The sequence below is a fragment of the Stomoxys calcitrans genome, chromosome 1, assembly GCF_963082655.1.
Source record: "Stomoxys calcitrans chromosome 1, idStoCalc2.1, whole genome shotgun sequence".
In the NCBI taxonomy this organism is placed as follows: Eukaryota; Metazoa; Arthropoda; class Insecta; order Diptera; family Muscidae; genus Stomoxys; species Stomoxys calcitrans.
Window position 1 is genome coordinate 196,173,527 of NC_081552.1, and position 16,973 is coordinate 196,190,499.

The following is a 16,973-nucleotide window of genomic DNA, read 5'->3' on the forward strand; positions in this document are numbered from 1 at the left end:
ATAAGAATTATGCCGTTTAGAGGCTGAAGTATTATTATCGTGAAATCGGTTTATATGGGAGCCATATAAAGTTTTGAACCGATTCGGATTGAAAGTCAAAACATAACACTTCATGCAAAATTTCACCCAAATCGAATAAATATTGCGTCCTCTAGACGCTCAAGAAGTCAAAATCCAAAATAGGTTTATGTGGCAACTCGATCAGGTTATGAAGCGATTTTGACCATACTTAGCACAGTTATTGGAAGTCATAGCAAAACATCTCATAAAAAATAATAGAGGGCGTAATAAGAATTGCGCCCTCTAGTTTCGAGGTCTCTCCCACCACTTGATCTCTCCATCGGGCTTTTGGACATTCTGGCTTGTGTGAACCACCATGTTTGCCTTCAAAATACATCTTTGCCGGAATTTCTTCATGCATTCTGATAACATGACCTAGCCAACGCAGCCGTTGTATTTTGATACGTGTAAATATGCAATCGTCGTAATACAGTTTATATAGCTTGAGGTTCATACGACGCTTATATTCTCCATTAACGCAAATTGGTCCATATATTTAACGAAGAGTCTTTCTCTCAAATAGTCCAAGCACTGCCTCATCTGCTTTCTTAAGTACCCATGCCTCAGAATCATATAACAACACGGGTAGTATCAGTGTCTTGTATAGTGTAATCCTCATCTATCGAGAGGTGGCCTTGTTTCTAAACCGCCTACTTAATCCAAAGTAGCATCTGTTCGCCAGTATTATTCTTCGTTTAATCTCAAAATTGGTGTCATTCGTTTCGGTTACGGCGGCGCCGAGGTTGTTGCTGACTGTCTCAAAGTTGTGGTTCCCAACTTTCTCCATTTTCTTTATCTGCTCGGTTGTACAAGGCGTTTTGGGAGTCGATACCATCCATTTCGTCTTATCTCCATTTACTGCCAGACCTATTTTCACTGACTCTCTTTCGATTCTTTCAAAGGCTGCAGTTACTACTTCCGGCGACCGACCTATGATATCGACGCCGTCGTCATGGGCGAGTAGCATGTGATTAGTGTGCCACATCTACTCACATCTGCATCTCGTATAATCTTCTCCAGCAGGATATTAAAGAGATCACACGAAAAGCTGTCTCCTTGTCTGAAACCTCGTTTGATATTGAATGGTTTGCAGAGATTCTTTCCCATTCTTACCGAGGAACGCGTATCAGCAAGTGTCATCCTGCAGAGTCTTATTAATTTTTCAGGTATACCAAACTCAGACTTGGCTTGAAATACATTTGAACATAAAGGAGTATCGAAAGCGGCTTTGTAGTCAACAAAGAAATGGTAGGTGTTGATTTGTCCTTCTCGGGTCTTTTCCAGGATTTGGCAAAGTGTAAATATCTGGTCCACGGTGGATTTACCAGGTCTAAAGTCGCATTGATAGGACCCAATTATCTCATAGACTTTAGGTTTTAATCTTTCACACAGTACCCTCGAGAGTATCTTGTATGCGATGGGGAGGAGACTTATTCCTCTGTAATTACGGAACATAGTATGATGAAGTTCCAATCATTAGTGATGTAGTGTTTAGTGGCATTTGTCTTAAATCTTTGGATGTCAAAGTGGGCGGGGAAAACGTTAGCCGGAAGTCGATTCCACATACGAACGGTTCGGGCGAAATAAGAATTCTGTCTTTTATGCATTGTGCGGTCCGCTGGCCAATCAATTACAAAACGGGGGTGAGTTCCTGGAATGTTTAGTATCCCTGACATACGACAATGATTTTGGGAGGCAATAGAGTTGGATACCCTACTGTCCCCAATCAACGCCATCGCTCTCTTCTGTACACGGTCCAGTAGCTACGGGGATGATTTTGAAGCTCCAGCCCATACATATGAGTTGTACTCCATTTTCGGCCTTATGAAAGTGGTGTAGATGTTAAGAAGATCAGATGGAGTGAAGTAATTCTTACACCATTTAAGGGGGCTAAACACTTGAATGCTTCCTTCGACACTTCAAATACATGTTTAGCCCAATGGACATCGCTTTGTATTTTCATGCCCAGAACATCATTGCTCAACATTTAATAGACAAAGATGATCGTAATGGGTCAACGAATCGTTTGTGTGACAACAAGCAGCATTGAGTCTGCCGTGCATTAAAATTGACTCGATTCATTCGACCCCATTCAGAAATGGCGTGCAAATCCTGCCAGAGGGTATCGTCCTAAACCTGCCTCTTGTCCTCAATCTCTCGAAGACTCGGCCTATGGTGGAATGAGTACGAATGGCAGAGATTACTGTCATCCGCAAATGAGTAGATCGGATTCGATGTCTGACCCAACAGATCGTTGATGAAAATTAAAAAAAGAGAAGGAGAAAGAACAGAGCCCTGGGGTACACCTGCGGTCAATTTGCGCTCATTGGATAAGAACCCATCTATAACGACTCGAATAGTGCGATCTCTGAGAAAGCTCGAATAGTACATATGTGCCCTTCAACGAAGTTGATTTTTGTAAATTTTTACTGGAATCCACAATGGTTGATTCCCAAGATTTGGCCCGAGCGAACTTTGCACGTTTTAACTTGATTTACTTTTTCCGCTTATTTTCGTCGTAGAATTTTTTCCGCTGGTTCGTTATTCAATTCGTCGTAGAGTTTCTTTCCGCAGGTTCGTTTTTCTTTTCATAGTAGCATTTTCTCCACTGACTCGTACTTCTTTTCGTGGTAGGATATTTTTTCCGCTGCTTTGTTCTTCTATTCGTCGTGAGATTTTCTCCGTTGCTTCGTTTTCATACCCACCATCGTTCCATTTGTAACACATCGAAATATCCAATTCCCACTCCATAACGTATATTCTTGATCGTCCTAAAAATATAAGTCGATCTAGCCACGTCCGTCCGCCTATGACGCGGAACGCTTGAGTTCAAATCTCGGCGAGAACATCAACAAAATGTTTAACGTTGGTTATGCCCTTACTAATGCTGGCTACATTCGTAAGGTATCCTGCCATGTAAAAACTTCTGTACCAAGTGGTGTCGCTATCACTGAGCTTAAACTGCTAAACTCTGCGCCACGGTGGCCTCCTTCTCGTCTAGAGCCCCTGATATGATCTTTTATAAAGGGTGATTTTTTTGAGGTTAGGATTTTCATGCATTAGTATTTGACAGATCACGTGGGATTTCAGACATGGTGTCAAAGAGAAAGATGCTCAGTATGCTTTGACATTTCATCATGAATAGACTTACTAACGAGCAACGCTTGCAAATCATTGAATTTTATTACCAAAATCAGTGTTCGGTTCGAAATATGTTCATTCACCGTAACGTTGAGTCCAACAGCATCTTTGAAAAAATACGGTCCAATGATTCCACCAGCGTACAAACCACACCAAACAGTGCATTTTTCGGGATGCATGGGTAGTTCTTGAACGGCTTCTGGTTGCTCTTCACTCCAAATGCGGCAATTTTGCTTATTTACGTAGCCATTCAACCAGAAATGAGCCTCATCGCTGAACAAAATTTGTCAAAATTTGAACACATTTCGAACCGAACACTGATTTTGGTAATAAAATTCAATGATTTGCAAGCGTTGCTCGTTAGTAAGTCTATTCATGATGAAATGTCAAAGCATACTGAGCATCTTTCTCTTTGACACCATGTCTGAAATCCCACGTGATCTGTCAAATACTAATGCATGAAAATCCTAACCTCAAAAAAATCACCCTTTACTTCGATTTCGCTGAAATTTGGTACAATGAGTTGCGTTAGGGCCCTAGACATCCTTGTTCAAGTTGATCCAGATCGGTCCAGATTTGGATATGGCTCCCATATAGACTAAATTTAAGGTCTTGGACTAATTATTGTAATGACCATCAATAAGCTAATACCGAAATATTCCTTTAGGATTATTCTTTCTATGGTCGTTGATGGAGAGTTAGATAAGAATAACGGGAGCCATCAGTGTGCTAGCCAATCATTCGTGTAGGGGGATCGTATGCTTTATAATATCTCCTCAGATCAGCCTTACAATAAAAATTATAAAGACTTCCTTATAAATTTAACAAAATCGAAATAAACTACAATGGACCCAGAGTACTAAGAACACTTAAAACAAACAAGCCCCTGAGCGATATCCTAGTAACATTCTAATTAAAGCTCAAAATAAATGGGATGGCTATATTGACCGACAAAAAATCGAATGCAAATCGTGCCCCAAAGATGACATGGGAACATTCGCTCTTATCCCCCTTATCCCTACCCTACACCATAGGATAAGGGGATTACTAATTTCGTCATTCTGTTTGTAACACCTCAAAATATGCGTCTGAGACCCCGTAAAGTATATATATTCTTGATCGTCATGTCGTTTTAAGTCGATCTAGCCATGTCCGTCCGTCTGTCCGTCCGTCTGCCGAAAGCACGCTAACTTTCGAAAGAGTAAAGCTAGCCGCTTGAAATTTTGCACAAATACTTTTTATTAGTGTAGGTCGGTTGGTATTGTAAAAGGGCCAAATAGGTCCATGTTTTGATATAGCTGCCATATAAACCGATCTTGAGTCTTGACTTCTTGAGCCTCTAGAGAGCGCGATTCTCGTCCGATTTGACTAAAATTTTGCACGTAGTGTTTCGGTATCACTTCCAACAATTGCGATGAGTATGGTTCAAATCGGTCCATATTTTGATATAGCTGCCATATAAACCGATCTTGAGTCTTGATTTCTTGAGCCTCTAGAGGGCGCAATTCTCATCCGATTTGACTGAATTTTGCACGTAGTGTTTCGGTATCACTTCCAACAACTGTGTTAAGTATGATTTAAATCGGTTCATAATCTAGTATATCTGTCATATAAACCGATCTTGGATCTTGACTTCTTGAGCCTCTAGAAGGCGCAATTCTCGTCCGATTTGACTGAAATTTGAAATTTGAATTGCATAAGGTGTTCCGTTATGACTTCCAATAACTGTGCTGGGTATGGCGCAAATCGGTACCTAAACAGGTATAGCTGCCATATAAACCGATCTTGGGTCTTGACTTCTTGAGCCTCTAGAAGGCGCAATTCTCGTCCGATTTGACTGAAATTTGAAATTTGAATTGCATAAGGTGTTCCGTTATGACTTCCAATAACTGTGCTGGGTATGGCGCAAATCGGTACCTAAACTGGTATAGCTGCCATATAAACCGATCTTGGGTCTTGACTTCTTGAGCCTCTAGAGGGCGCAATTCTCCTCCGATTTGACTGAGATTTTTTTCAACAGTAAAACCGGTACCGTATGAGTTGATAGTGCATTAAACTAAATTTTGCATAAATATGGGTTAAACGCTTTACATCATCCATCCCATAGGGTATTGTTTTTCCCAAAAAAACAAAAGCGGTTTTAATTCCCTATGACTACCATTAGACATCAAGTTTTCTGTTAGAGCATTGTTACCCTTACGAAATCTGTGTTTAAATTGTAACCTTCTTTTCTCTTTTTTTTCTTAGCAATTGGTTAAAAATATCTATGGACCCGGCACTGGCCCCATTTGGTTGGATCAGGTCTCTTGCCTGGGCAACGAGACCACACTGGATCAATGCAATCATTGGACATGGGGCGAGAATAATTGCCAACACACCGAAGATGTCGGTCTCAGGTGTACTGCTGGACCCAAACCAGCGCCAACCACAAGACCACTAACCCTATCAGCTACAACGGGTGATGCGGCTTGGCACCAAACTCAAATGGAATACGAACAGTCAGAACTCGATGATTTGGGTAAATATCAGGGCCTATGGCAAAGATCCAGCAAAGCTGTACATCAACAAAAGCAATGTGGACATTTCACAATGAATCTTATCGATGAGTATGCCCATCCCGAGGAGAGAGTTATAAATGGCAGTATAGCCAAAAGGGGACGCCATCCTTGGCAGGCCACAATACGCACCCGAGGTCGAGGCGGTATTTCCAGTCATTGGTGTGGAGCTGTTATCATTTCCAAGAAACTCATTTTAACTGCAGCCCATTGCTTGGCTGGTTACCCAAAGGGCTCGTATTTTGTGCGAGTAGGTGATCATTATGCGAATATAGCAGAATCGTCTGAAATCGATTCGAATATTGAGAACTGGTATATCCATGAGAAGTTCCGCGAGGAAAAGCATATGAACAATGACATTGCCATTATTTTGCTTAAGACCCCATTGCGCTTCAATGACTATGTGCAGCCCATCTGTTTGCCAGAAAAGGGTGCTGCGTTGGAGGTAAATCGTAAATGTATGATATCGGGATGGGGTTCCATCAAATCGGGCACATCAAGTGAGTCTGAATAAAGAAAAATCTTTGGGGGGAAATATTTTTTAATCATATTTTCCTTCAGCACCTTCGAATATACTAAGAGCCGCTGAAGTACCAATTTTGGCCGATGAAGTTTGCAGCCGCAAAAATGTCTATGGCAATGCCATGAGTGAAGGCATGTTTTGTGCCGGCCACCTCGATGAGAATGTGGATGCCTGTGATGGTGATTCGGGAGGACCTTTGGTTTGCTCTGATAATGGTGAGTGGAAAAAAAAACAAAAAAAAAAAATAATCAGAAGTAATCTGAAGAATCGTATTGAAATATTTTTATGCAGATGCTGAAACCTTGTATGGCATCATTTCTTGGGGCCAACACTGCGGTTATGCCAATCATCCTGGTGTGTATGTACGCGTCGAGAAATACATCGATTGGATCTATGAGAAAATCAATTTGATGATCAGCCAAGGAAAACTATGACATTTATCATGAATAGCCTCTTTTTATTCCTTTATGTAATTTGCTCTCGAATTTTTCACGAATCTTTCTCTTTTATGGTTTTTCCTTGGAAATGTTATTGTTATGAATTATTTTGTATATATAAAATCATAGTGACAATTTTTTGTTTTTTTTTTTTTTAATAAATATTTTTTTTTAGTTGTATTGAACTATTGATAAAAAAAATATTTTGTTTGAGCAAATGCTTGAAGAAGCCACTTCTCAACAAGATAACATAACTACACATTGCCTGGAAAAAGCGTTGCAAATGCCTTAATAAGAGAACAAGTGTGTCAATGTGCATTTGAGGTAAGAATACTACATTCCCTGTGATCAGTGGCAACTCCTAGTAGAATCTACTACCGAGATATAGAAAGAAAGGGGGATAGAAGAAAAATCAATTCCGTAGTAAGAGCAAAAAAATAGAGGCTCTAGAGGCTCAAGAAGTCAAAATCCCAGATCGGTTTATATGGCAGCTATATCAGGTTATGTACCGATTTGCGTCATACTCATCACAGTTTTTAGAAGTCATTTCAAAACACCTTATGCAAAGTTTTAGTTAAATCGGATGAGAATTGCGCCCTCTAGCGGCTCAAGAAGTCCAGATCCAAGATGGGTTTATATGGCACCTATACCAGGATATGAACCGATTTGGTCCATACTTCGCACAATTGTTGGAAGTGATACCAAAACACCACGTGAAAAGTTACAGTCAAATCGGATAAGAATTGCGCCTTCTAAAAGCTCAAGAAGTCAAGAACCGTGATCGGTTTTTATGGCAGCTATATCAAGTTATAAACCGATTTGAACCATACTTAGCACAGTTATTGGAAGTGATATCAGTCAAATCGGATGAGAATTGCGCCCTCTAGAGGCTCAAGAAGTCAAGACCCGAGATCGGTTTATATGACAGCTATATCAAAACATTGACCCATTTGGCCCATTTATAATCCCAACCGACCTACACTAATAAGAAGTATTTGTGGAAAATTTCAAGCGGCTAGTTTTACTCCTTCGAAAGTTAGCATGCTTTCGACAGACAGACGGACGGACATGGGTACTACGAATTAAAATGTCACGACGATCAAGAATATATATACTTTACTAGCCGAACCGGACCAGCTCCGCTGCGCCTTCTTTAACTCTCATATATATTTTATGGGTGGGGACATTTCGCCCTGAATGCGGATATCGAATTCGTGCCATTGTAGCCTATGAAACTAAACGCGTTCGAATTCTGGTGAGAACATCGAGCAGAGCGGAGAAATGTTGACGACATTTGCGAGGCACTATGCCATGCATGGTCATTTAAAAAATTTTCCCCAAACACGTGTTGCACTGCGGGACGCGGTTCGGACTCGGCTATAAAAAAAGGTCCCTTATCATTGAGTTTAAACTTGCATCGGAAAGCACCCATTGCCATTGGTAATGTTTTTTCTGGTGGTAATGTTCTTCCTTAGGGTAATGTTCTCATTAGGGGAGGGATGCCACCTCAGACATTTCGACTCAAATATGGACATCAAGTTCGTGCAGCACTTCCAGATCCCTTTAATTTGAGCCCCATATTGGCATGGCAAGTAAATGTGAACCGTTTGGAGGGTGTTTTGGGGCTGGGGCGGCAACCGGCACTTTGCACTGAAAATAGATATCAAATTCGTTCTTTATTCCCAACGGAAACCGTTTGGAGGGTGTTTTGGGGCTGGGGCGGCCACCGGCACTTTGCACTGAAAATAGATATCAAATTCGTTCTTTATTCCCAACGGAAATAAAGTTCAGTTTAGGGGGTACTTTAAGGCGTACCCCAAAACACCCATTGGGCCTATTGGACCACTTTCGGATATGGGTGGCGTTTTTGGGCTATGGGGGAAGGTCCGCCCCCAACCGATATCTAAAAATTATATAGCTTATGTTTCCTTACAGACAAACATACGAAATCTATAAAAATTTTAAGAAAATCGGTTCAGCCAAGACGACATCAGACCCGTTATGACTATATGACATAATAGGTGTAATGTCGTTTTAGAGGGGTGGCGTGACCCCCTAAACTTCGATCAGATTTTGTATGCCAGATTCGAAATCTACTGCCGCATTCCTTTCATTTGTTTGAATCCCATATTGAAATGAACGTCCAATATGTCTGTTTGGGGTTGGGGTCGACCCAACCGATGGGTACTTAGACTCAAATTTAAATACCATATTCGTGTTCTACTCTCCAATACCTTGTCCCGATGGGTCCACTTTTGATCCAAGGGTTCGTCCCCCTTCCGATACCGACAAATTATATAGCCTATGTTTCCTTCCAGACCAATCTAAACAATATGCGAAAATTTCGAGAAAATCGGTTCTGCCGTTTTTCTGTCTATACGGAACAAACAAACCGAGTCCCATATATCCTTGATTGGCTAATGTGCCCATTTTGGGCGTTTTTGTGGGGGTGGGATGACCTTCTCTACTTCGACATGCATTTGTATGAGAGATTAGTTATCTACCTCCGCATACCCATTTCCGCATTTGATACCCGTACTGGTCTTATCGGTCCACTTTTGATTTTGGGTGGTGTTTTTTGGGGTATCGGTGGAGGGTCCGCCCCCTTTCGTTATCAAGAAATTATAAAGCCTATTCCTACTTTCTGACCATGTTCATAATCTACTCCCGAATACCTTTCATTTGAGTCCCATATTGTCATGATCTTCAAATAAACCCAATTTAAGGGGTTTTGGGGCTGGGGTGCCCCGCCCCCCGGTACTTGGACCCAACTTTTATTATGAAATTCGTACTCTTCTCTTGAATACCTTTCATTTGAATCCCATATTGTCCCGATTGATCCATTTTTATTTGTGGGTAGTACTTTTGGGGAAAGGGGGAGGGTCCGTCCCCCTCCTGATATCAAAAAATTATATAGCCTATGTTTCCTTCCAGACCAACCTACACAATCTGTGAAAATTCCAAGGTAAACGGTTCAGCCGTTTTTGAGTCTATACGGAACAAACAAACAAACCGACAAAGACGACAGAATGACGAAATTAGTATACCCCCATCCTATGGTGGAGGGTATAAAAATACAAACACGAAAATTGAATTTTGATTGTTGTTGTTGTAGCCACATTTGCATGTGTAAAATGAAATAAAAACCACATTTATTATCCGATTTTGCTGAAATTTGAGACAGGGAGTTGTGTTAGGCCCCTCGACATCTTCCTGAAATATGGCACAGATCGGTCTAGATTTGGATATTGCTGCCATATAGACCGATCTCTCGATTTAAGGTCTTGGGCCCATAAAAGGCGCATTTATTGTCCGATGTCGCCGAAATCGGAGACAGTGAGTTGTATTAGGCCCTTCGACATTTTTTTGCAATTTGACCCTGATTGATTCAGATTTGGATATAGCTGCCATATAGACCGATCTCTCGATTTAAGGTTTTGGGCCCATAAAAAGCGCATTTATTGTCCGATGTCGCCGAAATTTGGGACAGTGAGTTGTGTTAAGCCCCTTGACATACTTCTGCAATATGGCACAGATCGTTCCAGATTTGGATATAAAAGATTTTGGTATAAAAATACAAACACGAAAATTGAATTTTGATTGTTGTTGTTGTAGCCACATTTGCATGTGTAAAATGAAATAAAAACCACATTTATTATCCGATTTTGCTGAAATTTGAGACAGGGAGTTGTGTTAGGCCCCTCGACATCTTCCTGAAATATGGCACAGATCGGTCTAGATTTGGATATTGCTGCCATATAGACCGATCTCTCGATTTAAGGTCTTGGGCCCATAAAAGGCGCATTTATTGTCCGATGTCGCCGAAATCGGAGACAGTGAGTTGTATTAGGCCCTTCGACATTTTTTTGCAATTTGACCCTGATTGATTCAGATTTGGATATAGCTGCCATATAGACCGATCTCTCGATTTAAGGTTTTGGGCCCATAAAAGGCGCATTTATTGTCCGATTTTGCCGAAATCGGAGACAGTGAGTTGTGTTAGGCTCTTCGATGCCTTCTTCAATTTGCCCCAGATCGGTCCAGATTTGAAAATAGTTGCCATATAGACGATCTTTCGATTTAAGGTTTTAGCTCCATAAAAGGCGCATTTATTGTCCGATTTTGCCGAAATCGGAGACAGTGAGTTGTGTTAGGCTCTTCGATGCCTTCTTCAATTTGCCCCAGATCGGTTCAGATTTGAAAATAGTTGCCATATAGACGATCTTTCGATTTAAGGTTTTAGCTCCATAAAAGGCGCATTTAAAATCCAATTTCACTGAAATTTGACACAGTGACTTATGTTAGGCTTTTCCACATTCGTGTCATATATGTTTCAGTTCGGTTTATTTTTAGATATATCTACTAAAAAGACCAATATTTTGTTATACACAGTTGCGCAATGACTTGTACTTATTAGTATTTGGTCCAAATCGGAACATATTTTGATATAACTGCTATGGGACATAAGGTATGAAATTTTCACTGAATTATGATGAAAGGTGGTTTATATATATACCCGAGGTGCTGGGTATCCAAAGTGCGGCCCGGCCGAACTTAACGCGTGGTCCTAATGAAGGCGCAGCAGAGTGGGCCGGGTACAGCAAGTAATAAACTAATTGACACTGAAGAGTCAGAAGTTTAGTGGAACGACGCCCAAGTAGAATCACTCCAGAAATTGAAAGGACTGCTATGTACAATCTCTAGCAGATATGCTATTCGAAGTGTTTTATGACAACGAGCATGAAAATTTCACCGTAGCTGGACGTTGTCTATCCTTGAAAAGAATTACCGCGTAAGGAGAAAGAGAGTTGGCGGCAGTCTGAGAAAGCATAAATCACTACAACAAGTTACTGTATGACCTGAACTTTGTGTAAAAGAGTGACCATTGAGTTCTGCGATGGTTGCTCCAGTTCAAGAATTCAGAAGCACAGCTGGGATTTTGGATGAAACGGCTATAAAGCGGCTATTTCAGTATTGAACATATAAAGTGTGGCAGACACGGTAGGTAAGTTAGTAGTGACAGTCCGTTAAAGGCTCTTAGATATTTTTAGTTCATTCTAAAGAGAGTCGAAATCTTTACACCAGCAAGGGTAATATGAGCCTGCTATGAACTCAGCTACAGGGGCGCTAGGCATTACAGTGCGACTGTGATGCATAGACTAGCCATTTATTTGGATATGGTGTTTGAATAATCGGGGTATTGTCTCATCGTGAGCTTCCTTTACAGGATTGGAGATCAATAATCAGTAGATTATTTTCTACAAAAAGTGTTCAACCCTCATACTACTAACATTTTTTTGTGAGTGTATAAATTTTGAACTCTACCACATAACCCAAAATAAATGCAAAAAAAAAATACAACCAAAAATTAAAACGTTAAATCCACTCCTCAGAGTTATTGGATTCACTCATAGTTAATTAATTAATTGATGGTCAGTGTCACACAAAAGCGAGTGCGATCGGGCCTCACCCACTCATGGCTGAGTGCTCTTATCACTCCAATGAAATGACGTAAAATGAAATGTCTTAAAGAATCGTAAAACTCTCAAGAAATATGAGCACAGAGCACATAAACTGCTGAACCCACTTAGACGAAGAGGTGATTTTTTTAAAATAAAATCGAGAGGAAAATTCTACAAAAAAACACAACCCACAAGCGACATGGAGATTTAACAATTAAAGTAAAACTTTTTAATTGGTAATAGGCGTAAATGCGTGAGCGTCAGCGTGAGAGAAAGAGGGCGATGCAGAAAATGAGAATGTGTGATATATGACTGTAGCAATAAAATAGTTTAACATGCTCGTATAGCGGGCAACAGCGTGTGCGCAATGAAGCTACATCCATATATGATGGAGCTGGAGAGCGTTGGGCTGTAATTGCAGCAACGTCCATGTATGGTGCTCAGACAGAGGCAAATTACACGACTCACTTAGATCGGTTTAGCTGAGTTTATGTGCTCCATGGCACTCTAAGCAACCCTCACAAATGATGAAAAAACAAAGGCCGTAGCAACGTAAAAAAAACGAAAGAGTCATCGTTTAAGTTCAATTATTTGTTTTGTTATTGTCGCACATTTTACTAGATTTTCAACTTCCACGCCACACAGTGGCATATTTTTTCTTTTTAAATTTCTCACAGGGAGAGAGGGAAATTCGAGTTAAACCAAAGAAACTTTCGTAAAAAAAATCTAAAATATGTGGTCTTTTTTGGCCGTCTGATATACCTCTGGCGCTCTGATGAGAATAACGAGAGTAGTATTGATTTAAAATTTTTAGAAAGAAACAAGCAACTATGTTACCGTATCAGGGACGCGCAGGGTTCCACACTTGGACTGGATATACAAAATGGCAGCTTTGATGGAATACTACGAGCAGAGATGCAAAATAACCATCAACTGCGCGATGCGGCTTTTCTGATGAGAATGATGAAGGCCAATCGTACTTTCATGGAGGCCGCCTTAGCGCAGAGGTTTGCATGGCCGCCTATGATGCTGAACGTCTGGGTTCGAATCAGAAGAATTTCCAGCGGTGATTATCTCCTCCTAATGCTGGAGACATTTGTGAGGCATTTGAAAAAATGGCTTTTAAATATTTATCCACAAAGAGGTGCCGCATTGCGAACTCAGCTATAAAAAAGGTGGCCCCTTATCTTTGAACATAAACTTGAATCGGACAGCTCTCATTGAGATGTGGGAAGTTTGCCCCTGTTTCTGAATGTAATGTTCAGGGGCAAATTTGCATATCGTACTTGCTTAATAACGAACTGATATACAATTATAAAGGGCGACCCATGGATCCATTCTGGGCCCGGATATATGGCATGCTAGTTATGATGGCATACTGCCATCATTAGTAGTATTGTAGAATATGCAGACAACATCGCTTCGAGAGACACAGAAAAGGGAGGGCGCAAATAATGGCAGGCGAAGAGGAGGACGAAGAACTGGTTGGACTCTCCTTATTTACTAAGCTGACCAACAGCAAGATGGTGTTGTTTAATCTAACGAGTAACAATTAAAAAGGCGTTAAGTTCGGCCGGGCCAAACTTTGGATACCCACCAACTCGGGTATACATGAAAACCATATTTCGTCATAATTCGATGAAAAATACATAATTTATGCCCCCATAACAGCTATATGGATATATGGTCGGATTTGGACTAAATTCGGCAAGGAAGTTTAGTGGTCTAATAAGCACAAGTCATTGTTCAATTTGGTAAAACAAAATATTGGTCTGGCGACATCGGACAATAAATGAGCTTTTTTTTGGGCCCAAAACCTTAAATTTTAAAATCAGTCTATATGGCAGCCATATCCAAATCTCAACCCATCTAAGCCAAATTTCGAAAAGATGTCGAAGAGCCTAATACACCTCACTGTCCCAAATTTTGGAGACATCGGCCAATAAATGCGCCTTTTATGGGCCCAAACCTTAAATCGAGAGATCGGTTCATATAACAGCTCTATCCGAATCTGTACTGATCTGAGCCAAATTGTAGAGGGATGTCGAAGAGCCTAACATACCTCACTCTCCCAAATTTCGGCGAGATCGGACAATAAATGCGCCTTTTATGGGCCCAAACCTTAAATTGAGAGATCGGTCTATATGGCAGCTATATCCAAATTTGAACCGATGTAGAATAAATTGAAGAAGGATGTCAAGTGATCTAACACAACTCGCTGTCCCAAATTCCGCCAAAATCGGGCAATAAATGCGTCTTTTATGAGCCCAAAACTTAAATCGAGAGATCGGTCTGTATGGCAGCTTTGTCTAAATCTAGATCGATCTGCGCCAAATTGAAGAAGGATGTCAAATGGCCTAACACAACTCACTGTCCCAAATTTCAGCAAAATCGGATAATAAATGTGGTTTTTATGGCCTAAGACCCTAAATCGGCGGATCGGTCTATATGGGGGCTATATCAAGATGTAGTCCGATTTAGCCCATCTCCGAACTGTGCAAAGTTTCGGCTGAATATCTCTATTTTTAAAGACTGTAGCGTGATTTCATCAGACAGACGGACGGACATGGCTAGACTGTAGCATGATTTCATCAGGCAGACGGACGGACATGGCCTATAACTTAATATAGCTCCTATATAATCCGATCTTCCGAGTTTACTTCTTGAACCCCTGGAAGCTTAATTTTTTTTTTCGACTCGGCTGAAATTTTGCACATAGTGTTCCAAAAACTTTGCCAAGTATGGTCTGAACCGGTCTATAACCTGATATAGCTCCCATATAAACCGGTCTCCCGATTTGACTTCTTGAGTCCCTGGAAGCCGCAATTTTTTGTCCGATTCGGCTGAAATTTTGCTCATAGTGTTCCGTTATGACTTCCAAAAACTTTGCCAAGTATGGTCCAAATCGGTCAAGAACCTGATATAGCTCCCATATAAACCGATCGCCCGATTTGACTTCCTGAGCCCTTAAAAGCCACAATTTTTGTCAAATTTGTCTGAAATTTTGCTTGTAGTGTTTTGGTATGACTTCCAAGACCAACTTCTTGAGTCCAACAAGCCTCAATTTTTATCCGATTACGGTCCGAAATGGTCTATAACCAGAAAAAGCTATCATATTTTAGCAGCATTCATGGTAGTGGGTTCCCAAGATTCGGCCGGGCCCAACTTAGCACACTTTTAATTGTTATAAATCAAATTGCCATATTAAACGATTTTCTGTGGTAAGGAACTAATTTGCCAGTCTATATATTTGATGCGGTGGCGATAGTTCTTGTAAAACTTTTGAACAAAAAAGTGTTGCCCAGCAGCACGTCGTTTGGTCTTGTTTGTCGATGAGCTGAAAATGGTTGCAAACGTAACGTTAAGGTTTGGAACTCCTGCTATCACTCTGAACGTAATAATTTTGGGGGTATAGCGGTCTACATTTATTTGTGTCCCCACACATTCATTAAACCACACAGTGTTCTGTTAGGTCGTTATGTTTGATCGACTGTTTTGGGGTAAGGTGGTTCGCTAGATATATGAGCGGAACAAAGATATCACAATCGCTGTCCACAACCTTATACCTATAATTTAAACCCATATTGTCATGATTGGTGTATACAACCGTTTGGTGGAGGGCGTCTATATGAGGGTTGTGCGCCACATCCCATCTGTCACTTGAGCAGAAATTTGAATGAATTTTAGGAGGTAAAGCAACACCTATATTCTTTGCCACAAAATTTATTGTCATACTCGTAATCTGCTCTCAAATGCCTTTCATTTGAGATTCATTAAGCTATGATCGAGTAATATTCCCACTTGGGCGATTATCGGGGATGGGGCAACCATCAACTACTTGGACCTCATTTTTTATGTCATATTCGAAGTCTACTCCCGAATACCTTTCATTTGAGTCTCATATTGATATATATAGTCTAATAAGTCTGTTTGGGGCAGTTTTGGGAATGGGGTGGCCCCCTGATTATTTGGCCCCAGTTTTTAATACCACGTATTCCTTTCTCCAATACCGTTCATGTGATACCCATATTGTCCCGATCGGTCAACTTTTGGATTTGGGTGGTGTTTTTGGCTTAAGGAGGGAGAGTCCGCCCCACCTCTCGATATCAACAAATTATGTAGTTGTAGTTATGTACTTCCAGACCATATTCGAAATCTACTCCCGCATAGCTTTCAGTTGAGTCCCATATAGTCATTATCGTCCAATATGCCTATTTGAAGGGGTTTTTGGGGTCGGGCCAGCCCACTAGGTATTTGGACCCAACTTTTGATATCAAATTTGTATTATACTCCCGAATACCTTTCATTTGAGTCCCATATTGTACCGATCAGTCCAATTTTATTTTTGGGTGGTACTTTTGGGGTAAGGGGGAGGGTCCGCCCCCCTTGCGATATCAAAAAATTATATAGCCTATTGTTCCTTCCGGGCCACTCCCCACAATCTGTGAAAATTTCAAAAGAAATCGGTTTAGCCGTTTTTGAGTCTATACAGAACAAACAAATTTACAAACCCACACACATACACCAATTCATGTTTATATACATATTATATATAGATAGAATAGGCCCCTAAATGCCGATTCCCCGGCAAGACCGCAACCAAGTTTCAATTTGATTTTTGTAAAAAAAAAATCAAATACGGCCCGGGCGAATTTATCATGGTTTTCACTTGTTTGCTCTATCACAAGCAATCCTCAACTTTTTTTATCCAAACCTTTTAAATCGCCCACTGCGCCCATTGTTACATTCACTCACTCGCACACATTAATTCATTCAATTATAGGCCCCGCAAAGC

The 16,973-nt window shown here is 40.7% G+C and overlaps 1 protein-coding gene across 3 annotated transcripts in view; it reads left to right on the top strand.

Moving 5' to 3' along the window:
• LOC106092183 (uncharacterized) overlaps nt 1–6,868 on the top strand; it is a 32,692-nt gene extending 25,824 nt beyond the window's left edge. For all 3 annotated transcript variants that reach the window (XM_059361000.1, XM_059361003.1, XM_059361002.1), the window contains 3 exons: nt 5,449–6,256; nt 6,318–6,494; nt 6,571–6,868. In XM_059361000.1, coding sequence (XP_059216983.1) covers nt 5,449–6,256; nt 6,318–6,494; nt 6,571–6,713 — 1,128 coding nt within the window. In that variant the 3' untranslated portion in view covers nt 6,714–6,868. The remainder of the gene's footprint in view (nt 1–5,448; nt 6,257–6,317; nt 6,495–6,570) is intronic.
• The last annotated feature ends 10,105 nt before the right edge of the window (nt 6,869–16,973 follow it).